A 24,389-nucleotide genomic window follows, 5' to 3' on the forward strand; every position below is an offset into this window, starting at 1 on the left:
AGGAACTATATTCGAATGAACTATGAAACTGTGGAAATAGAACACGTAAAAAACTCGCCTTTGTACATGATTTTTGGTTTTATTAAACATATCAATCTCACCACATATTGCAACAGTAAATTTCATTCATTCTCATAAATGGAACATACACCATTTTGATACCATGGAACTCAAAATATTTTTTGAGTAATTACAACTACCCTTACGGATTACTAAAATTTTCCAAGTTCTATTCATTCTCAAAACTTTCTTCGTGATATCTTATACTCTAACAAGTGATTGATAGAACACTTGGAACTTTAATATCTCTTTCTTTTACTCATAATTTAGGATAATTCAAAGCAGGAAAAGAATTACTCGTATTATTCGAAATTAATGTACTGAAATACATCAAAGTTATACACATTCTCTTACATTTCTTACAATCACCATTTTTAAATAAAGCGGTCGTTTTAAAACCAGTGTGATATTTTACCAGATTAGTATTTCAAATCGTGGGTTAGGTATTGGTTAGGTTTATTCTATATCTCGTTTGTGACCTAGAAACGAGTGTATTGCAATACATTTGAAAATGTTATTTGTATTATATTTGGTAAATAGTAATATAGCAACGAAGCTGTTAACAAGCCATATTACGACTGATACTATTATTTTAGAACGACATCTGTAAATTGATATATTCGTTAAAATTGTTATGGCATTGAGGTTAGATGGTTTAAAAGATTCTAGTAATGACATCTGACGTTATAGACGCGAACTAACCAGGAAGCGTACCGGTAAAAAGGGAAATTGTATCTCGAATTGAATCCTCCATGTTTCATGTACATCAAACGTCATGAATTATTGTCATCGATTGTACGTGATTATAAATTTCCATGTACGTTCCATTAAAGTTTTAAATATAACACATTCCAATATAATGTTCGTATGAATTACTTACCGTTTTAGAAACTTTTTCCCAAGTCTTTTTCAGCCTGAAGACACTAGTGTTCGTAAAGGCTGCGCAAATTTGTAGTACGCCATTATAATTGTGCAAAACTCTGCTAATGTCCGCAACGGCTGCCCATTTTTCAATAGCAGAAACCCTTGCCGACAGATTGGAACGTTGAATAATTTCCGAAACCACCAATTGAGAAACTTCGTTGAATCGTTTTGTCATTAGGATTATATGGGGAGCTCGTGTTGCTTTGTCAGCTTTCATCCATGCTTGGCCAAGAAGTTCTCTACATCAGAAAAACTTATGCGTTAAGAAATTCAATTTACCATCACTATTTTATATTAGATTCAAGGAAATTCTAAAATTCTAGAATCGTCCATAGTCGAATAAACTGTTACTATCGAAGCAAACGAGGAATATAGCCATTTGAACTATTAAACCACCCTTAATTAACACGGATTTAGCCGAGCTTCCAAGAAATCAAATTTCTAGAATTGAAAAACAACTTAATCAAATTTACACTGACGTAACGCATCATTCGATGATTTTTATCTTAAATGGTAAATTGTAGTGCCGAATCTTATAAAATGCTTGGTTAAAGTCTATAAATTGATACACGATGCCATTTGTTTGCCAATGTTTGATTTATTTCCTGATTAAGTCTCTGAGCTTATTGGCCAGTTGAGTGTTTGCTCCGAAACCCGAACTGATAGAAAGTTATCCACTCTTCTGGCTGTAGTTCAGACTTTACTTTACGAAATTAAAATTATTCCAAAAGTTTCGATGTTATGAGCAAGAGGCTTATTGGACGATACGAAGTTATTTTTGGATCTTTGCAAGATTATAGAATTAAAATAATTTAAGTAGTTTTAGTTAATTTAGAAAAATAGTTAAATTTTAAGATTGTATTGAAAATGTATGCTAACACAACTATTCCCTTTTTCTCTAATAACTCTATCTATACTTGAGACTTCTTGATGTTTAAAAGTTCAATTTCTTCTCGAACTTGTTTTGGCGAGAATATTTTGATTGAGGTTGTTGCCATTTGATATAAAAACATTAGTGAGCTTCTCAATTTTATTTGATCACTTTTCTATTTTATTTATTTATACCATTTTTATTTTTATCACTTTATCATTTTAGTACTTTAGTACTTTAGCACTTCAGATTCACTTTGTCGCTTAATTCAATATCTCATTTGTAACGAATACATACGAGTACAAAGAAACGATAGCGAATCTTAGTCTTAATAGTTTTGTTACTCGAAATTGACTCAAGAAAAACGAATATGTACGACAAAATATAACACATCAAACTTATTCCCATCCATGACTTGGCTTCGCAGTCGATGTAACGTAAAACCCATAAGAAGAAGAATATTCAATCGATCCCTCCGTTTCTACGATATTTTCTTAGTATCATGTAAGTACTTACTCGCTAGAAATAGATATGAAAATCTTGTGATCCAAGTACGTCATCTGTTCCGCAATTTCAAGCGCAGATAGTGTCTCAATGCTCTCCTTACTTTGTACCTGGAATCACATAAAAATTTTATCAAATATAGTAAATAATTCTAAATTAACGTTATTTAAATTCGATGAATAATTTCATTAAATTTAACTTTAGTAACGCCATATATTCAAGATAATTGTTCCAACATCATCGTCGAAAACAGAAAAATGTATTTATAGAATAATTTTAACGTTTCACTAATTTCATAATATTATTGTGACACGTTTATTGACATTTCGCGTTATCGTGATATTTAAATAGGAAGCTTACTCGTGTGAAAGTAACAGCATCGGGACGAATTCGTTAATGAAAATCAAAATTTTTATATTTAACATTATATCTTCGTTAAAGTGTAATCAGTGGATTGTTGTGCTTTCGAGCCATTTTCAAATATATCTTATTCGTATCGCGTCTGAAAAAACTTTAAATACCGTACAAAAACCTTGCCAATTCATTGGCGATATTCTCAGAAAGATTTAATTAAACGATTTAATTAATTGCTCGTATTTTGCGGATACGTACTGTCGGTGGAGCCAATAGCTTCTTGAGGTCCACTTTTTGACTCTCTGGTTCATCCTTGGTAATCAACCTGAGAAGTTGACTCGCAGCTTTGTGTTCAGCTGGTAGCAGATTAGGGCAGTGAACGATATCCTCTAGAAACGCGATCGTCAGATTTTTCAGCTTCAGATCAGACTCGAAATCTTGAGCGTGTTTCGAGACCCAATGCTTCAGGACGTTTAAAACTCGCATGGTGGCTGCTGTTGACATAACCGATTCCTTTCGTCTGGTTTTGTCGCGACAGGAACCGTTGCGATTATTTCCATTGATTTCTTTGTCCGGGGGATTGCTGGATGCAGATGTTGCGATCGCGAATGCAGTAGCAGCCTTCGAGGTACTGCTCCTAAATATTTAAAACGGGACATTAATACTGATAAGTTTCAATTTCAGGTGCAAACACGTCTCATGTATATTGCAAGTGCTTCGAAGATGATTGTACTTCTCTTGCTGTAACCCTTACCGTTCATACTGATCGATTAATTCATGAATCGATCGCCAGTTGTTACTAAATGTTTCCTGTGTACTTTTAGGTATTGTGTGAATTATACTATGTCAGCATACTTCTCTATTCGCCAAAATAGAAAGCATGCTGTGACAGATTTACACAAACAATGTAATGGGGTAATCTCTCAGAGGCCTTAGGTCAGTTGAAGTCGTTCTAACTCTATTATATCCTTTCTAATTGTCAGCTTTCGAGTTGATTAAATTAGTCTAAATTATTGACGACCTGAACCAATATGTACTTTTTCTTATTATCAGAGATCATTCAACAGTGACAGTTTAAAAGTAGAATGCAGTAACAATCTTTCAAATACATTTTACGTACATATTTCGTAAAGTTAACAAAACTTTTAGTATAAATTTTGTACTTAACATGTTTATTTTTCGTATGTAACTCATTGATATTAAAATCGTTTATAACGTTCCTGCAAGATGAGTGAATTTCACATAATTGTTTGCCTTTTTTCTTTTGCAACACATATCGTATTAGAGTAACGAGTAATGAATAATTAAGTATAGTAAAAGAACTTGCAGAATATCTTTTCCTTTATTGTCTACAAATTGCTGTATACATTGTAAAAAAAATGCTACTTTATGTTTTATCTACAAATCATTCGAAATATGCTTAGAATTGCAATATTTTTAACTGCAAACCTTAATTTGTAAATTAATTACATTTTCATTTGTAGTTTAAACTTTCTAAAAATTCACGCATAAATCCTACAAATAAACAAACAGATAAAATGAAAGAATTGAATTGTTTCCATCAATGCTATATAAAAACATGTCCAACAATTGCAATTTCCATTTCATTCTTTACTCTTCTAAAGTAATTAAATTTTATCCTCAGTACAAAGGTGTTTTATCTGCAAATAATTATGATTCAGCTTTGTAAGATATTTATGTTATTTGTAAATTATACTTTTTGAAATGTTCGTTTAAAAACGTCTGTGAACTGTGAATGATTTAATTTCTCGACATTTTGAGAAAAGATGATAACGAATGGATCGGCCTATTGCGAATGATTCTTCCAATGAACGTACAACTAACGTACACCTCAGCTAATCTTAACGTTTAATTAACTAACAAATATTAGCAAACCAATTGATACATTCGACGGCTATTTTATACAAACTATACGTATAAGTGGTGAGTATTCTAAACACGGACATCAAGTGGTAGAAGCCTTTTAGTAGGTTAAAACTATTTCTATTTCGTTTAGCTCGTTCGTGATCTTGATGCATTATGTGATACATACTATATCGTGTGTTTATAAAATTTTCTTATGCACTGCAAGGAATTAATTAAAGCTGAACAACTTGTCATTAGACTTCGTCAAAATATATGTTTGATAAGGTTTGAACGCTCAGCGCGCTCCGTGTGCGAAAAAATAGCAAGCACGTCTATCAAGTGTATTTCCCAAATAAAATGTGCGCTTAATCAATTGATCGTGAGTATTAAACGTCCACAACGTCTAATAAGTTGAAGTGAGAAACACTTCGGTTAACTCCTCACATACATAGTTCATACCTCGTATGGATTATTGGCCAAGAAGTTCTCTACACCAGAAAAAATTATGCGTTAAAAAATTCAATTTACCATCACTATTTTATATTAGATTCAAGGAAATTCTAAAATTCTAGAATCGTCCATAGTCGAGTAAACGGTTATTATCGAACCAAACGAGGAATATAGCCCTTTGAACTATTAAACCACCCTTAATTAACACAGATTTAGTCGAGCTTCCAAGAAATCAAATTTCTAGAATTAAAAACAACTTAATCAAATTTGTGGTACTTTACTTGTAGTCGGCAATCCATACGTCGTATAGACAGTAGTCTCTTCACAAGAGGTCAGAATCCCTATATGTCATATGAACTTCTTATCTGACTGCACCTAACCCTAAGTCTATACAAATTTGAATACTTTTAAACGGAAATTGGCCCTAACCGCTGGGACAGAATTTCGTAAAGTTAACAAAACTTTTAGTATAAATTTTGTACTTAACATGTTTATTTTTGATACGTGTTCAAAAACACGTCAAGGTCTTCGTATGCGAGAGGTTTATCAAGTTGAAAAGATAGAATTCATTTAAAGTAAACAGAACATTTTTACATTCGTACACTAGGAATTTGTTTAGTGTATCAACATTACGTATTCACGTAACAATATTTAATTCACTTGTAACCAGGTAACGCAATGTACCTAATGTTGTTACGTACATATAAAAGAGTACTCTACTAAAGGAAATTTATATCGATAACCATTAAGGTTACTAAATTATGGAAACTGTACAATCGTACGAATATTTAAAGTTGGATTTTTGTAAAATTATAGCGTTTTTGTTACCTTTTCTTGAATTTCTCGTCTTTGGTTAATAAATCGGGATAAACGAGAACGATTAATTTCCTCGAGGAGAAACTTCGAAATCGGCTGTGCATGTCTCATCAAGGCACATATATTTTTTTTGCACAATATGACAAATTTCGAGCACAAGCTGTATATAAATTAACACAAGAAAAAATTATCATGGCAATATTAACGGAGTTTCAGTTGAATCTTCCCTAAAATGTTTAATTTGTAAAAACATTTTTCTACATATTTCTACAAAATTGTGACATTTTGTGTATTTATACCATAATCGTTGCGTGTGCAATTAGATATAAAATAGTGTCGCTTCGAAAAACTTTATATATCTCGCAGGTGACGTATATTACAGAACTATTTTTCACAACAAACCAATACTTGTATCTTATAATTGAACTTACGATAGGACTATGCACGATCTGTATGTATTTTTCTTAAAATATGTATATTACATATTTCTACGATACGTGCGCGAATAGGATCAGCCATAACTTCATCAAACTTGACGTTTGTCGATATGAAACTTGTTAATCTTTCAAAAATTATGTTTCATCTTCAAGGGGTTTGCTTTATCTCTTTAGTTGAGATTGATATCTCTACTGTACACTTAACAATATACGTCACGAGGAACAAAATCGATTGCGGACACTTGTGCTATGCTTCGTTTAAATAACACCAATCAAAAATACGTACTAAAAGTAACGGGGATAATCTTCAATGAATATCAATTGCAACTTTGACGGTTCGCGGTTCAGTGACTTTAAACAGGCAGTAAATAAAGGAGCGTACAATTGAATTTGTGATATACAGCTTATCATGCGGCACGTAAAAAAGTGGAAACATCAGTTTTTCAGAAGCAGAAAGGATGACACTTACCAGATGGGTTCAGGTCCAACGCTATGAGTGACACAAAACGTCATATGAAATACAATTGCATTAAAACAAACCAAAACAGTATCTCGAATAACGAAATTAAGTTGATGAATTATTTAAGGTAGATTGTATTCGAACCAATTGAGAAATACATCTCAAACATCTCGATTTACAAATAGAAGAAATCATTGCTTTTAGAAAATACATAGCTATCGTGTTATTTGAAACAGAATATACCGTAGTATTGTAATTAACTCAACAAATACGTGAAACCTTTGTAGATTAAAATTTTCTAATCCATTTCGTGCATTTATGGAATTGTAATTTTGTATATTTTTCAAACAGAACAAAGATTCAGTAGAATGTCAATTCTAAATTCGATTTCAATTATAATACAAATACTTCGGTGAAAGACCCAATTTTCCCAATTATCGAAACAAAAATAGTGTCTTGAAATATTTTACGATCAGGTCGAATAATGGTTTCTATATACATCTAAAATGTTTACAAATGAACAGCGCGTAACAATGAAGAAAGGCATGTGAAATTAAGATAAAGTACAAATAGAGATGATATTAATTTCAAGGAATACGTATTTTGCCTTATGCTCGCGTATGCCTGAAAACAAAGATAGACTGAAGTATAAATAAAATTCTGAAATTTTCATGTATACAGTATTTTATACATAAAGATGCGAATATCTGTCTACAAAAAAGAGGAAGTTTATAGGCGGAAGAAGACACGTAAGTTACCGAGATAAAGCACTCATGCGTAAGAAAGAGAAAAATACCTTTATTGCAATAAACATTCAATAGCGATACCGAGAAACGAAATAGAGATAATTCTTTTCTTTCAAAAATACAAACCCCTATACAAATTAATATCTTAAATATATTCGAGGTAATTGTTCGATAAAAGTGTCAATCGATGTGTTGTCGTAACATTATACCATCGGTTTAGTTCAGTATGTACACTTCGAATGTATATAACGCGTGATTATAAATTTTTTATGCCGATACTGTATACCAGATATACTGTATAATCATCGGAAAATGAAAACAAGTCGATCGACATGCTCACTTCTCATGATGTGTACAACAACATATGAATGTAAACACTTAAACACATCAGGAATACTCAAACGAACCTTCGTTGACTTTGCCGGAAACTGGTTATCACTACTCCAGCTTTGCCGGAAATTTGATCGTGCTGAAAATTGCCTTGTTGGGAGGACATTTCAATTTCTTGAATGGATCGTCTGCTAACCCAATAATTCTGCAAAAGGAAAATAGTACAGTTTATTCTTTGTACACGTCTTCATGAGCAATATAAAATTAAAAATAAAACATGGAAAAATCTACTATCGTTTAATATGTACAATTTTGTTCGAAAGCATTTGATTATTACGTGTTCAGTACAATACATATTGATTCTTATTCATTGAAAGAATACAAGTGTTTTTATTCACATATATTATATTTTCATCACAAGCATTTGCTTTCATGAAAACAGTAAAATCAGGTATACTATTAACTCTTTAAAAATAATAATGAAACCCTTACTATTGAGTAATAATACAATAATAGGTAGTATGTTGTAGTGAACATTGGGCAATATTAATTTCTATCATTCCAGGGAAATGCAACACACTAAGAAGGAGAGGACCCAAGATCTAAAGATGATTTTTTGATTGGGTTTCGCTCAGTGGTAGGGCTTGAAAAACTGAAACTGATGATACCCGATTTTGGGGGCAAATAGCTTATAGTTTCAGAGATATTTAACTTTAAAATTGTTACCGATGTTTGTTTGATAAAGTGTAAGCGCAATTGTAGAAACTGAACGTAGCAAACTTGATACAACAATTGACTAGTGAAACAGTCGTCGTGGGTTCAAATCGTGCTGAAAGCATTATGCTTTACTAATAATCCACCGAGTATATCAATAAATGATGATAGGCAATTGTTAGTTGCTTGCCAACAATTAACAAGCTGCTTGACAGTTTCTCTCGAGATTTCAAGAATATACGATATTTCATTCCTTTTATACTAATTTATGTATTCGACAATATCGTTTCATAGCTGACAAAATGCACGTTGTGCAGTTGTAATATATTATCAATCGATTGAAAAAATCATTAAAAATAAAACATTATTTACTCTTTTCGAACTAAACAAAATATTGAATATATTTCGTACAACCCTTTCGATAGAATTTTTCATCCTCTTAACTACAAACAGATCTGAAAAAAAATGTTATAAAATAATAAAAAATGTTTGCTTCTTATTATTCCTTGTTCTCCCTTTTGGTCCCCTAACTACCATGAAGTTGATGAAATTAAAGTTACCTTCAATACACGTATATAGAATGTGCATGCTCTTGCATGTTACACCTGCATTTTAACAATTATCACGTGGCATGCACAGTGTTTCACATAAGTGTAAGACATACAAAAGAATTCGTTGCAAAATTCGTACACGATAAGTGTGAATAAACTTTTGATGTGTCGATGAACTTTTGATGAATCAAATGTTTTAATTTACATACTGCAGTTGTCGTAGAAAACGAGCTGCTCCGTGTGGTAGCCGCAGGGGCAGAAACAATCGATGCTCGGTGTTCAGTGTAGTGTTGATGACGATGCTTTTGCTGATTTGGTTTCGGAGATTGAGGCTGTGGGGTTGAGGCAGCTGTCTCACTCTCCGCTAGAGATCTCTTCTCCTTCTCTTTCTCTTGCTTGCCGGTTTCTTGCTCCTGTTCGATTGCTGCAGCAGACTTCCGTTGCGGTGTCGGTGGTGTTTTCGCGTGGGTATCTTCTTTCACTAATTTTGGTGTTTTGGGTTCAGAGTCTTCGTAGGTAAATTGTACGTCTAAAAATATTGTTTCACACTTTTCATGAATGCTGCCGGTACCGAGCCAATGAAACCTTCTGAGCCACGAATGTGCTCATCACGCATTCTTCGTTTCGATTTGAAGGAAAGTAACATTTATAAAAATTACTTTTACAATTTACGAGTAACATTAATGTTTCGCGAATGAGTGTTCGTATTGAGACTATCTTTTTTTGTTATCGGTTTAAGGGTAAAATAAGTCCAATTGTTCTTTAACCTGACTGTCTTATGAAAATAACTGCTTTTAAAACAGAATGGAACTTTATTGCCAATGAAATCAAGTCGTCTCATTGTTGACTAGAACTTAGATTTTCTTCTAAAATTAATTATTGGCACTTCAAGTATGAATGCTAACTTGGCAAACTTTTTCTGAAAAGTAGACACCATGGTACCCGCGGCTATATAGGCTGATGGAAAAAACTTCGTGACAAGTTTACTTAATATTCAAGAAGCTACATTCTTCGCTAACATTCTAACAGCATTCTCTAAAGAATAAACCCTAATTTTTTCCGTTCAATCTTTCAGTTCAATAGTAGCGACGAATTCACGACCATATAATAAATTGTCAGATTGACTCTAATATTGTTAACGATCAATTTCGAAGTGACGATGATTTAAAGGATTTAATCAAGCTGAATCCATAAACATCGTGTAAGATGCTTACAATGAAGTTGGATGTGGATGAAGAAACAGTATCTAGTATAATGGGTTGTTCAATTAGTTTTGTCGTTCGATAAAACTCATTGAACAGTATAGTATTATACTATAGAACAATCTATTATACACAATTAAAGAAAGGTGTAACTATAGAAATTTGATATCGTACGAATAAATCAACGATTGGCAAAGTAGATCTTAGCTTGTGTTGTTCTTTCTTAATATTTCTGAAAAATGGAAAAATAATGACAGCAAGCCTGTACTCAGCGCGGGAAAATTCGTGAAACAACCAAGATTGATCGGTACCAAGTATATTCTATTTTTAAATAATAAAATTGTCTACGTTCACGTAGTTGAAAAATCAAAAAATGTTCCAAAGTTAGAAAATTCGGATTCATCCACCTCTTCTTTAGATAATCGTAAAATCATTCAATAATCGAAAGATTTTAGAAAACAGAGACAGATAGAGACGTAACGCGTCCTTTTAATAAAAAATAAGAAATTTAAAAAAAATAATAATGATTACGATACCAATTACAGATGAGAACATAATAGTGAGCAAATTTTTTGTTTTAAGATTTGTCACATTCGCTGTAAAACCAATCTATTTGTAACATCTGATAATATCAGCTTACCTTCTTTCGACTCCTCTGATGTCACAGATGTAACAGTTTCTTCTGAAACGCCACGAGAATAGGTTCCACCATCTTGCGGGCTTCGATCAGATCCAGAACCCGAACCTGATCCTGTTGAACCGACTAACGTAACAGAGCTTAAGTTGCTCGGCGATGAAGGAGCACTTATTACTGTATTATCTGGAATCACGTACAATATTGCTACAGTTTATACATACAATTTAGGAAACAAACATGACTCGTATTAAGAATAGAATTTTCATCGCAATGCTTCGACTACACCGTCTAGAAAGTCATTCTTTTCTCACCGTAGTTCCACGTGACAGAATGTTGCACTTCATTGGAACTTATTTCGGGACATGATCTCCATCTTCCCAATTGTATTGCATTATGTTTTTTCACCCACCTCGTATACTGTTAAAAATTGTACACAGTCTTTTCTAACAGTTTTCTTACCCGTAAGTGTTTCCGAACTCGACGAACCAGCGATAACTTTTGGTATAGTCAAATGACATCCATCGTCTTCTTCCTTCTTATTCTGATCTACTTGAATGCTGATCTTGCGCGGGGTCACCGGAGACTGAGATCCAGCAGATGCAGTGGATGACTGCATAGTTGGACTACGTTTTATAATTGGCGGAGCTTCCGTGATCACACGTGATTGCTTCTCCTCATCCGCTTAAACAGTGATTAATCGCCAATTGTGATTATTTATATTATTTATTTTGAATCAATAAAGTGTAAGTATAAAACTAGAGGCGATTAAAGGATTACTAAAGGATAATTTATTATTTATTGTTTCTGGCAAACACTGTTTTACATGAAATATGTTGTACTCCTTACTGAGGTATCGAGATCACTTTGCTAGTATGCCCTAATCATAAAGAAATAAATTCAATGCTTTGTAACAGAGCGACCTTCAAGCGATTTCTACTTTTAAAACATACACGTACATTATGGTATTTCTGCTCCTCGATGAACCTCATCGAACACATGATATTTTCTCCAAAGCAGTTTTTTTAATAGTCAATAAATAATAAATTACATCAAATAACAGTTGTCATCGACTCACCCTATATCTGTTAAATTTATCAAACTGTGTTGGATCCTAACGTTACAAAATCTGTCGCAATCAGGAACTTACCCTTTTTATACCCACCTCGGGAATAACCCTTTGGATTGAGTGTATATCCACTTGTAGTGAAATCACAGGAACTTTTTACATCGCGGCAGTCGCTTATTTCGGATCCGTAACCTATGCGTACCAGAATATTACAATTTGATTAATATTAGCACAACTCGAGAACTGGCATAAATTAATATCTTGCACGAACGTGAAATATATACGAGATTCAACAAAAGAATATTATAAATCCTAATTTCTTCTCAAAACTAAGTTAGTTAGGTAGCTGTTTGTTAACGGTTGTAGATGACAGCTAACTGCCAATAAATATTTCCAAAAATTCTAAGGCATATATATGTTCAATTAAAATATAAATACTATTACGAAGAATTGAAAAAATTCTAATTTCTTCTCAAAACTAAGTTAGTTAGGTAGCTGTTTGTTAACGGTTGTAGATGACAGCCAACTGCCAATAAATTTTTCCAAAAATTCTAAGGCATATATATGTTCAATTAAAATATAAAGAATTGAACGAAGAATTGAAAAAATTTAGTTTCGAATTAAGTGGTATTAGTGAAATTTAAATATATTTTACCGGAAACGGAACTAGCACCGCTTATCCTTCGTGGTAAAATGCTGTATCTTCTCCGGTCGTCCGTATATGACTGTGTTTCTGCTGTGTTTGCACCCAATACATCCAAAGATCTGAAAATAAAATTGTATTTTATTAAAAAAGTTGCGAAGATAGCAGCAATTAGTATCGTTCAATCTAATGTTTTCTCCCTTTTCGATGATCTACAGCAACGTTATTCAATTTTCCGAATTTCCGTCTGAATGCAACACTAGTTAATGAGAAATTAACCAATCCCTAACATCTACACTTCCAATTACTATCATTTTACCGATAAAAAGACATAAAACATATTCTGTACAAGAGAAGTAACTTTCTGTTTCTTTTAACGCCTTCATCTAAAATAAAATTATTTTTAAGTATATCCTTTCCAGTAATAACCAATTCCTAACATCTACACTTTCAATCACTATCATTTTACCGATAAAAAGACATAAAACATATTCTGTACAAAAGGAGTAACTTCCTGTTTCTTTCAACGCCTTCATCTAAAATAAAATTATTTTCAAGTAATATCCTTTATGAAACCATACGAATTGTGCAGAAAATATTTTCCAAAATATTGAAAGTATTATCCGACAATTAAAATAAAATTCGAAATATTGAACGAGCCCGTTCTTTTTATCCTTATAAATCGCAACAGAGCATGCATTAAGAAATTGTTACACTTACTCGAGAGAACAACTAGGCAATTCAGTATCCGGTGGTTCAGCATCGTAAAATACGTTCTTCAAGGCTTCTAGTACCGTAACACCGTCGGTAAATACCCGGTATGTCAGTAAAAACGTATTCAGGAAATCGATGCTGAGAAATCGTAGATCAGTCAAACGTTGAAGTAAACGTTCAGGCGTAGCCGATCGAATGTGTGGGACATTACAGGAATTCAGTGTCTTGCTGAACTTGATGTCAGCATCGTCATTAAACAGCTTCGGATCGTTTCTGATGGATTGTGGCATTGTAACAGAACTGGTGTCTGACAGCGAGCTACGAAGTAAGTAATCGTTGACGTGAACGTTGTCCATGCATTGGCTTATGTCGCTGATCCAGGCAGCCTTTTCCTGCATTACAATATTCGTTTGCTTGCTATACTTACACGTCACATATAATAATATGAATACATTATTGTACAGTATCCTTTAAGTATCACGCTAACTTCGAAATCATTTCTATAATTTATTTAGCCGCACGAATTGGGTGTATACGTAAATAGTAGGGACGATTCGAAAACTTTTATCGAGGTGAAAATCCGAACTTGTAACAAAGACTTACTGTGAACACTAGAAGTTTAGGAAGAACTGTACACACATTTTATTTTTACAATTGCTTACCGTTTTACTATCATCGTATTAAATTTGTTCCTAAATTCAATTAAAATGTTTATTCTATACTTTTGTTGCGATTCTATTCAAAATTTACAAATTGTACCCACTGTGTCTTTAAAAATAATTTCGAAGTCTCGTTTTCGTCGTAATACAAACGAGATTAAGGAGTCTTCGACTTACGAAGAAGTTATTTTGTACTGTAAATATGGTTTAACTCGATCAAGAGGGAGGGACGTCTAAGGACGAACGTACTTAGTGGAGAAAATGTACTTATTTGGGTAGAAATTTTCCCTGAACTTGATGATAAAAGAAACTAATATCTTCCCGAGCTGAAGTGTTGATAAATTAAAAATAAATGATACCTGAATAGTGGGAGCTATAAGATGCACCGTCGCTTGAGGTTCACCGGGTTTCAGGTCGACTATAATCTTAAAATCACGGTTCTGTAGTTGAGAACTGACACTTCCGCTACCACTTCCGCTGCTCTCGCTGATTCCGCTGGACATCGAACATACTGACAGTTCTAAAATCAGTTCGCAGTCGCGGCAATACTACGTTAATTATATATAAACTATTGAATACACCTTTTCACAACAGATCAGCCAATAGATGGGAAACCAGCGTAGTTCCTAAATAAAATAAGCTTACAACTTAACAAACAAACGTAATGAAATTAATTACTCGATTGGTACGAAGATTGTGGTTGTGTAGATGTATGAATAGGGCAATCGATGAAACGATCTTCACACTCTTTCATGTTTGAATTTAACCGTAAAAAGGGATTAATTGGTAGAAATATAATATGTGAAACAGTTTCGAGGTTCGCTCAACGACAAATTTGATATTCAGCAAGGTGTGTAAGACAAACCACATAATATAATCACCTCCAAGACAATTGAAGAAACTTATGCTATAAAATATCGGGTAGGATATCGTTTTGCGGGCTGAAGGCCACCCTGAAAGCGCTAGCCTAACTTGTTACGTTGACACGTTAATGATGGCCGTTTGGGGTCACTGGAAGGGTTCCAATGGACAAGGACGAAGGGAGGCGTCCAACGACTCAGGAGGATCGGTTTGCAGGTGGTGCATAAGACCAAGATACTAACGATACACAATACCCAATCATGATCCAGGTGAGGCCCAGTGTCGAAGTGAAGTCTCGGATGAAATATTTGGAAAAGACCGTGTGTCATCACTTGCGTTCGAATCACGTAACAATGTAGAGTGTAGTAAAAATGGAGGGATGGAAAGGACATTAAGAATAAAAGAATACACTTTGTTTATTGTTCACACTGATGAAATTTCATCGAAATGAAACATAAAGTTTACTTTGTAAACATAATGGTTAATTTCGTACGTAATTTATTGACTGGAAAATAATTGAAATAAATACGTCTACAAAAGAAAGATAAAAGTATCGATTGAACTTGAAAGCTGATAAAGCAACGAAAATATGAACGGTAGTAGAGAATTGAGTAAAATCTGTTGTCTTCGAAGCTGCTGGAGTTTTCCTAGGAATCTGTGTTTTATTATTGTTACAAAGTATCGCTAATTAAAATAACGGTGAAAAGAATTATGCGATGCTGCGAATACGGTAATCCATAAAGTACATTTTGATAAAAATTTGATTAAAATACCATCATCGTCCGTAGTTCCCTGATCGTTGGGGTCCTCCACTAACACGGCATCGCTGAGAGGTATTTTCCCAATTTGAGGAACGAGGCTCAAACGACCGTCGTCGTCTGATAGACGTGTCGTTAGTAACAAATGATTGGAGAAAAGGAAGCACTGTCTGACCACTTCTTTATCGCCGCTACTTTTCCCTCCAAACGTTGCACTCAATTTACTTCGAGCACCCTTTGGCTTATCTATGATTTGGATAAGCGTACCTGAAAGAGATAACGAGATATCAAGAGAACGATTAAAAAGGACTCGAGTGTATTTACTGAAACGCTTAAGTTTATTTGTGTATTATTACTCAGAGCAGTAAAATTAATTAGATACTTTTCAATGATTAGAGTCTTATATTAACGATCACAATTACAAAGGGCGAAGTATTTAAGTATTTCGTGACATATATTACCCAAACTATTATTACTTATAATATATATATATATATATATATATATATATATATATATATATATATATATATATTATACTTTAATGTTTATTCGAAGTTTTCATCACCAAATAATAGAAATAATTTTAAACTATAAATTATACCTTGACTTTTCTCAATTTGCAATAGTTTGACGGTAATTCAAAAACATTTGTCCAATACTTCGTTTCGTGTATCTATAAAAGTTACTAACATGCTGTAATATTTCTGTATCGCAATTAACAAGAAAGACAGAAGTCAGTTTACACTATTTATGTACACTCCGGTTGAAAACAACACACATGAAACGTAACTCTGAAGTATCTGAACGATGCCGCTTAGACACTTCTGTTTCACGCGACAATGTTTCTAATAAATATACATTACCTTAACGCCAAACAATTACATATCGAAAGCACGTATTTCACACCGATCGAACTGTAAAATGGATGTATTTATTCACTCCTTGTCGTTCCAACCTCACAGTCCGATACGTCAACGCCTCAACGTAAACTCGAAATTTAAAAAATCTGAACTTCGTCCATAATGAATACCGTCTAAAATAGAATTTCACAATTTTTATCGACTAAAGAAGGGAGAAATTTGTCGCGAATGGAGCTTATTTTGCACACTGTAGCAAGGGAGATGTTTGCACTGCAGCTATGTGATACGATGCTAAACACGAGGAATCAGGGCCGTCTCAAGAAGCGTATTTTAATACTTTGTAAAAACACAGACTCTTGCATTCTTTTAAATAAAAATATTATATTCTGTACACACTATGTTCTCGATCCGAGTTCAATGACTTTTTAAAGACACACACAGTCTTCTTCCGTCGTGAACGTAGCTTCTAATTAATTCGATATTCAATCTAAACGAAAGGAGAGATCAATTAGAAAGTAATAATATTCTTATTTCGATAACTCTTTCAACGTTCATGTTCCACGATCGTGAAACATTTCTAACAGATTGAAAGGAATTGTTCTTCGACTGCGATTGAATATGTTTGATAAATATTTGAAGTTGCTTTCACAGCCCTGGTAATTATTCTTGCGCATGATCGAACGAATTCGGCGTAGATTACGTACACGCGAAACAAAACTCCATTGATTCGGAGAAATGCAAGGGCGCGCTTGCGCCTCTGGCCATGAATTTCCGCTTTTCACCGACTTTCCTGTACCACACACACCACCATCACCACCACCACCCCCATGAGGAAAAGTCACCTAAGCAGCTCGACCGAGGCTTTATCGACTGTAGAGTTTCCATCGATTTCCTTCGATTCGTTACCGACGTTAACGATGATAAAGAAAAGTCAATTTCTGTTTAAAGAAAAACAGTGACTAACTTGGAGACGAAAAACAAGTTCAATCAATGATGAATGTTATTGTAACACAGAATATTGAATAAATGTAAAGTCAAATTAATTAATTGCAAGTACTTGCACTACTGAGCAATGTACAGCAACATTACTTTGGTTATCAATTAAATATATAAACAATTGTACACTATATTGTACAGAAGAAGCATTATTGGACTTTTGAAAACATAAACTGAATAAACACAATGAAATGTTCAATGTTTCGATCTCGTATTTCGGTCCTTATCGGTAACTTGTTAAAATAAGGCCTATGATAATTTTAATGCAATATCGTTAAAAGTTATCGGTGCAAGCACGATTGCGTGTAATAAAAAAAAAATTTTATTATTATACTTTTAGAATGACATAATGAATACAGCATTGTTTACAAAAAATGAGTGAGGAATGACGGTACAACCGGATGTAGGTAATTTTCTTGTAAATTGTTCGTAAATGCAGAATAAAATTTGTTGGTAGAGAGACAATTGATTTTAAATGCTCAAGTACTTGCGCGATTGATTGCAAATTGACGAACATGCCCGACCATGAGTCAGTATTTCTGTTTTTTTTTTTTTTAAGTTTTAAGTTTTGCACCCCATTTGTGAATATTGTACCCTTGCTGGTGCATTTTGTTAATTACTTTCTGCACTCGCACGATACAAGTTAAAACGCGAAGGACACCAAAGAAAGAAAGAAAATTGCTCACCCTGTCGAACGAAAACTTGATTGACGTGCAGTAAAATGTCACAGCCTTCGATGATCATTCGTTCCACAGCCAGATTCTTTCGTAAGTTTTCAGTTTCGCTGACCTAAGGAAGTATACTTGTAACCATATCAATTAGCACCTCGATACTTGTTGGCGATTTTTCATGTGTGTATGAACGAAACAAAAAATACACAATAGAAACTATTGCATTCTTTGACGTCAATAATTGATACCTCGTCGTTCATTTGCTTCGACAAATATTCCAATTCTTTCTTCGCGTTTTCTAAACTTTTCCGTTCCACGTGATCGAATGGTGTATGAGCCAACAGCTCGTGCAGCGTGATAATGTACCGTGGAATCTGAAAAATGTGTGAATTATATGTAACTACTTCTGCAATTTTTCGTAGTTTGCCTAACATTCACGGATAATTGAAACGTCTGGTTAAAGTTTAGAAGCGTATTCCTCTTATTTTAACTCCTTAATAATACCCAAAAGTGTCGGGTAATAATAGGAGGATCGATACATATTTTGATACATTTGAATCGTTCGCAACAATAAAATTTGTTAGTAAGAAGTTTTAGATAAAAATCACCAAGATTTCTCTTGCTTCTAGATTATAGCACGAATAATATTTTGTCGTCGAAGTAAATTGAGAACCTTTTACCGAAATTGCAATATCAATATTACATAATTCTCATTAAATGAACAATCAATTTCAAATATTCCTCACGTAGATTATTTCTCTTAAGATATATAACGATTTTAATATAAAAATAAACACCAACAATTCTAGTCGTACAAAGAATTTGTAATTTTTTATTTAGCACATTATATGTCAATAAATAAAAAAATAATGTATCACACAAAATATAAATTCATTTACGAAGTAACAAAATGATTCCACTATAGGTGTTCTTAACTTATAGTTAATGCATGCTACATCTTTGTACACATCATATTTTGAGTATTAAAAAACAATGCAACAGATGAACATACTTGATTCATAGGATATGTTAAAAAAGTCTCCAGGGATCGTCCTCCGCAAGCAGGATTGTTTTCCAATTTAGTGAGTAATAGCGCAAACTTGGGTGATTTCTTGCATTCAGTCAATACCTGCAGACTGAAGTGGTGATTTCTGACAAATTCTTGATAAATTGACAACATTGGTAGTAGCATGTCGAACAAGTCACCTAAAATAATCGAAAAGAATAATGTTTGAAGTGCATTGCATTAACCATTCCAACAGATTCTGCTGGTAAGTCCTTTAATCGTTTAACATCATAGTAACTTTTCGACAGAAGTCTCAAACTTGGATCTGTTACGAGACATTTATTGAGATAGAGTGACGAAATCTTTCATATTTTTATTTTATTTTCATGAAAATGCTATTAACGATTTAGCGAGATTTTTCCAGCAAAAACAAATCCAAACACAATCACATTCGAACTATTGTTTCGAAGCGATTGAAATAATGTATTACTAAATACATATAATCCAAATAGGGTCGTGTTTGGAGTAATTTTCATTTGAGAATCATCGACAATATATTGGTTTTACACTCGTCGTTGTAATAAAAGATATGCAAATGTAAATTTTTATTATTGGAGAAATTCTATCTCACTTGTGTACTTCAACAAGTAATTTTAAGTTTGTTTTCTTTCGAAAATCGATGAAATTCAATAAATCGATTCAATGAAATACGTACAGGAATAATATCTATAATTTTATAACGGCAATAATAATTCTATCGATAATCACTAAAAAAAGTATTTTCCAAAATCTTTCGCAAATATTACGTTGAATTAATGTTCAAAAACATACCTAAAACTAAAGTGGGCCAACTCTCCATACGGGATGTGAGACCCTTCAAGAAGATTTGATGAAGGAACAGCACTGTTTCACTATTCAGAAATATGCTATTCACATCTTCGTGTTTACAAGGAGGTTCCTTCGAACTTGCTGCCATTTTGAAAGGCCTGAGAAAACAGGTGACTAAGATCTTCATCTGTTCCGCGTACTCTTCCTCGTCCTCCACCATTTTGAAAACTAAGCTAAAATGCAAAAAGATTCTATTGCATTATTATTATCCTCAATACAATTTACACGTGACAAATCGTCTATAAGTCTATTTTCACTAGATATAAATAACAACGAAATAATTCATTAACAATAAAACGTTTTTTACCCTTTTTTTCACCATTGTCTAAAATATACTATCAATTATAAATTTCTTACATATAACATAATATTACATATAACTGAAGAGTAAAAAATTTATATTTAATTACAAAATATGAAACAAGGAAGAACATTTCTGTTTTTGATTTAAAAAAATTTGTTTACAAAGAAAAAAGAACAAAAGCCAACAACAGAAGAGTAAGTTTCTCGTTGCGAAATTAGCCAAAGTGTGATTCCTATTATGATTGTTTTCAAGCCACGTAATAAAGATATTAATTTCGTTTTTACCTTGACTACTTGTCGAGATAATTAACCGCTATCCTATAATTCAATTATTATCTCGATCGTTACCTATTCGAATCTAATGAATTTCCGCTTCCAGCACTCGTTAACTCATTACTTACAATACATCGGAAGGAAAATGATACAGCCTCTAATAAACAATATTGGGGATAATTCGGCAGATTTATCAAGGAATAAACGCGAGATTTTAACACGAGATTAAAGTGCTGCGGAATAGTGTAACTGATAATAAACAAGTATGTAAATTTCAACCGGGGAAAGTGTTCCGGCAAACATACATTCTTGAAGAATTTTTTCTCGTTGGGAATTCTCACGAAACTGAAAACTGAATAAACAAAGACTTAATTTCACCTGTTCCGCTTCTGCATACTCTCCACATGTGGACTCTTGATATACTGTTCGACGATTTGTTTCCATCGTCTGCGACATAGCCAGCCTCTAAAAAAGCTTTGAACCTTTTTAATTTTTTGCATCTTCAACGATCCCTCGGTGATATCTTCCAATCCTAATCCTAATGCTCCTGCACATTGTGCACCGTTACCAAATAAAGATCCGGTGCCTTGAGACATTGTTCTTTGAACACCAGGTCTCGCTGCATACGTTACAGATGTGACTCTCCGCTTTTCCTTTAAGGAATACAACTGAAAGTAAAGAATCGGTATTCGAATATGCCAACTCCGAGTCGCAAATGATGAAACTCAAGGAAGAAACTAGGTAAGTATCTGTGTGATATGGAACACCGAATATCGAGGATTAAAAAAATTACAAATACATATTGTGTTGCATATTGGACGAACAGAACATTTCAGATCTATAAGTACAAACTTAACTGGCTACCGAAACTCGAAAAAGAATAAAAGTTTTCAATAAACTCAGGTCGGTTTTAATTTACGAATCATTACTTGCCATTTCACTTCCATAATTGAGGTTGCAATAATCAAGATTCTACTGCATCGTACTTGTATAATTTCTTACTGTCCAAAACGTGTTTTATTATTTTCGACACGTTCGTGTCAGATGAATAACGACAAGCGGTTCCGAGCTGTTCGAGTTGCTTCCGCAAAATTAAACAATTAATACCGACCTACATTGTACACAGCTTGAAAAATTAAGAAGGAAAATTGCAAAAGAACGTACACAATTTATAAATCGTGGTAATACGATGTGTAAGTATTTTAGCTGCTTCGCTGTTATAATTTACCAAATAGAAAAAAGCGTTTCATTTTTGACGTTGAATCGCATTTCCTGCATCGAACTTAATGCAATTGTATTGCTGCGATTCACATGAATCTCTACATACAATAGACAAATATTATGTGAATAATTTCTTAACTTACTTCTACTCGAAGTTTCTTTACTTCCGATGCTAATTCTTCGCATTGTCGTGCGTATTGTGATTTCTCTGTATTCTCGCTCTCGACGATTTGCAACAAATGGAGATACTTTTGCTCGAGCTTCTCCTTTTGCAGCAGCAATTTATTGAAACTGTAATCAGTAATTGAGCCCTCCGTCAAATGAACTCCTTGTCGTATTCGCGTTATAAAATAAATGAAAATACGCTACATATCCGTCCAAGTGTAATTTTAGTAAACACCATACTTAGGAAAATACATTAAAATCGCTCGATGTCTTCTGGAACACTCGTGCACGTTTACTTGATTCAAACCTGATGATATTTAAGTTCGAGAAGGATCATAAACGACCCCGAAGAAGTAAAACATTAAAAAGATATTAGTACAATTTATACCCATACAACTGCGATCGGAGTAACGTAACAACGGTCCGTCTTTCGTTTCATTGAAAAGAAAAAGCAGGTTAACGAAGAATGCGTGAGACCAGAAATACGCGCAGAGATGCTGCGCTCATTTCACACATGGCGAAAGCATTATTAGCACGGTCACGTGCGTCGTACGAGTCAAACCATTAAGGTAGTAACGTAAAAAAAGAGAGACACCAACCACGATTAAGAAATTTATCCTTCGCACACGAGCTGTACGAATCGTACAGAAAATAATCTGTCCAGGTGTTTTCTCCGTGTAATGAAAGACGATCGTAAACAACTTTCAAATACGTATTCACGTATATACACACGTATACCTCTCGATATTGTATTGGGCTGTTCGAAAAGTCATTTCGTTTTTGTTTTTTTTTTTTTGATGAAAATGAAACACGATTTCTTTCGAGTGTATAAACATTTTACTAAATTATATATTCTCCGTTTTGGAAAACGAAATTACTTTTCAAACAACCCGATACATTGTATGCAGTGTGTTCGTTGTAATGGTCGAAGAAATATTTCCAACAAAAGTTACTCGATACTTTGACGGCAATAAATTACGACCGGTGAAATTTCCAAAAAGCTTTTCATACGATACAAAATCGAGGGCACCTTGATCTTTTTAAAGAGCATTGTACATTTTCAATTTCGTGGCATTGTAACTGATGAAAAAACGACTCCAAAGATCCAGTGTAAAATGAAATTTAAATGACCTTGAGCTTAGAGATCAGTAATTTTCAATAAGTCTTGGTAGGATGAAAGTATGCTTTAAAAAAATGAATAAACTTTTTCTGTGTATACTCTAATGAGTAAAAAACTTCGTATTGTGACGTAATTGTCTGTATCGATTCTATTTATTATTTGGTCTCGATACATCCACGTTCAAAATTCTTTCAAAACAGCTGAATTGGGGGAATCATGTCAATTTCTCGTGAAACGCAACCCGCGGTTTTTATTGCTCTTCGAAGATTCCAATAATGATAATCTTGTTGTAGAATTTAAAATCTAAACGAGATAGTAAATTCTAATTATGGAAACCAATATTCGAATATCGTTCGCGCAATGGGATACCGTGCAGGGTATAATAAGTATTAGTTTCGCAATAAAAATAGCGTAAAAGGTCTGCAAAGTTTCGCTACGAGGTAGCGGGCTTTGTGCAACTAATTTTGTTGGGTGACGGAACAAACGTTCCGTTAACAGTGAACGACACGATTTATCCATGATTCGTTCGCGAACACACCATTTTAATTATTCCACTCTTCGACTCTGAATTATGTATGGAGCAGTTACCTGGCATCTCGTATGGCATCGATCCATGTTTTGCAGTCGGATTCCGTAGCCGCTTTCAGTTCGTACTGCCGTTGATTTTCTCTTCTGTAGGAAATCGCGAAACAATGCTGAAACAAACAATAAAACACGATCGTGTTTCTTTTTCCTCGTGAATGCCGCTACGTTCAATATAGAGTGTCCCATTTAAGTTGTACAACGAAATATCTCGTATACGACCAATTTAAAGAGAAAGACGTAGCGCGTCTTTCACGATTTTAAGAGCGAAAGATTTCCCTCTTAAAACGACGTTATAAATCGTTTAACGCGTGGTTATCTTTAAGATCGTTTCTCATTGAAATTCGTGTCCGTCATTTGGACGTGTTCCCCGATACGAGTCCCACTCTGAGATGTGAAAAATTGATTCCAGTAAGAAGAAAGCTTCGTGCGAACGCGACAGTGTGCCCTTTATCGAGGGATTACTGTACTTCGTAGCTGGAGCAGACAAGACGACTCGATGTGTCGCTAAATTTCCTTGAATTCGTGTAGCATCTAACAGGTTCAAATTTCTGAACGCACATCGAGCTAATTGTTTACGCTTCCGAGCTTAATGCATCCGTATCACTCGTGTGTGCGCGATACAAATAAAACCAGTTCGTACAACAACACTAATCCAGTTACGGTTGAAATCTAGTT

At 33.8% G+C, this 24,389-nt stretch overlaps 1 protein-coding gene across 5 annotated transcripts in view; it reads right to left on the reverse strand.

The window, feature by feature from the left end:
• LOC143144156 (ras-specific guanine nucleotide-releasing factor 1) overlaps positions 1-24,389 on the reverse strand; it is a 46,862-nt gene that overhangs the window by 3,467 nt on the left and 19,006 nt on the right. For 2 of the 5 annotated variants that reach the window (XM_076306260.1, XM_076306262.1), the window contains exons 5-24: positions 23,718-23,824; positions 21,988-22,135; positions 21,002-21,291; positions 19,991-20,220; positions 19,166-19,359; positions 18,402-18,527; positions 18,169-18,271; positions 15,639-15,890; positions 14,364-14,515; positions 13,352-13,737; positions 12,644-12,753; positions 12,070-12,180; positions 11,382-11,603; positions 10,926-11,105; positions 9,293-9,612; positions 7,896-8,023; positions 6,752-6,772; positions 2,972-3,350; positions 2,372-2,469; positions 941-1,223 (exon numbers count right to left, since the gene is read on the reverse strand). In XM_076306260.1, the coding sequence (XP_076162375.1) occupies positions 941-1,223; positions 2,372-2,469; positions 2,972-3,350; positions 6,752-6,772; positions 7,896-8,023; positions 9,293-9,612; positions 10,926-11,105; positions 11,382-11,603; positions 12,070-12,180; positions 12,644-12,753; positions 13,352-13,737; positions 14,364-14,515; positions 15,639-15,890; positions 18,169-18,271; positions 18,402-18,527; positions 19,166-19,359; positions 19,991-20,220; positions 21,002-21,291; positions 21,988-22,135; positions 23,718-23,824 (3,840 nt within the window). The remainder of the gene's footprint in view (positions 1-940; positions 1,224-2,371; positions 2,470-2,971; positions 3,351-6,751; positions 6,773-7,895; positions 8,024-9,292; positions 9,613-10,925; positions 11,106-11,381; positions 11,604-12,069; positions 12,181-12,643; positions 12,754-13,351; positions 13,738-14,363; positions 14,516-15,638; positions 15,891-18,168; positions 18,272-18,401; positions 18,528-19,165; positions 19,360-19,990; positions 20,221-21,001; positions 21,292-21,987; positions 22,136-23,717; positions 23,825-24,389) is intronic. The other 3 variants (XM_076306261.1, XM_076306264.1, XM_076306263.1) reach the window with 3 other exon arrangements.

The sequence above is a fragment of the Ptiloglossa arizonensis genome, chromosome 3 (genome assembly GCF_051014685.1).
Source record: "Ptiloglossa arizonensis isolate GNS036 chromosome 3, iyPtiAriz1_principal, whole genome shotgun sequence".
Taxonomy (NCBI): Eukaryota; Metazoa; Arthropoda; class Insecta; order Hymenoptera; family Colletidae; genus Ptiloglossa; species Ptiloglossa arizonensis.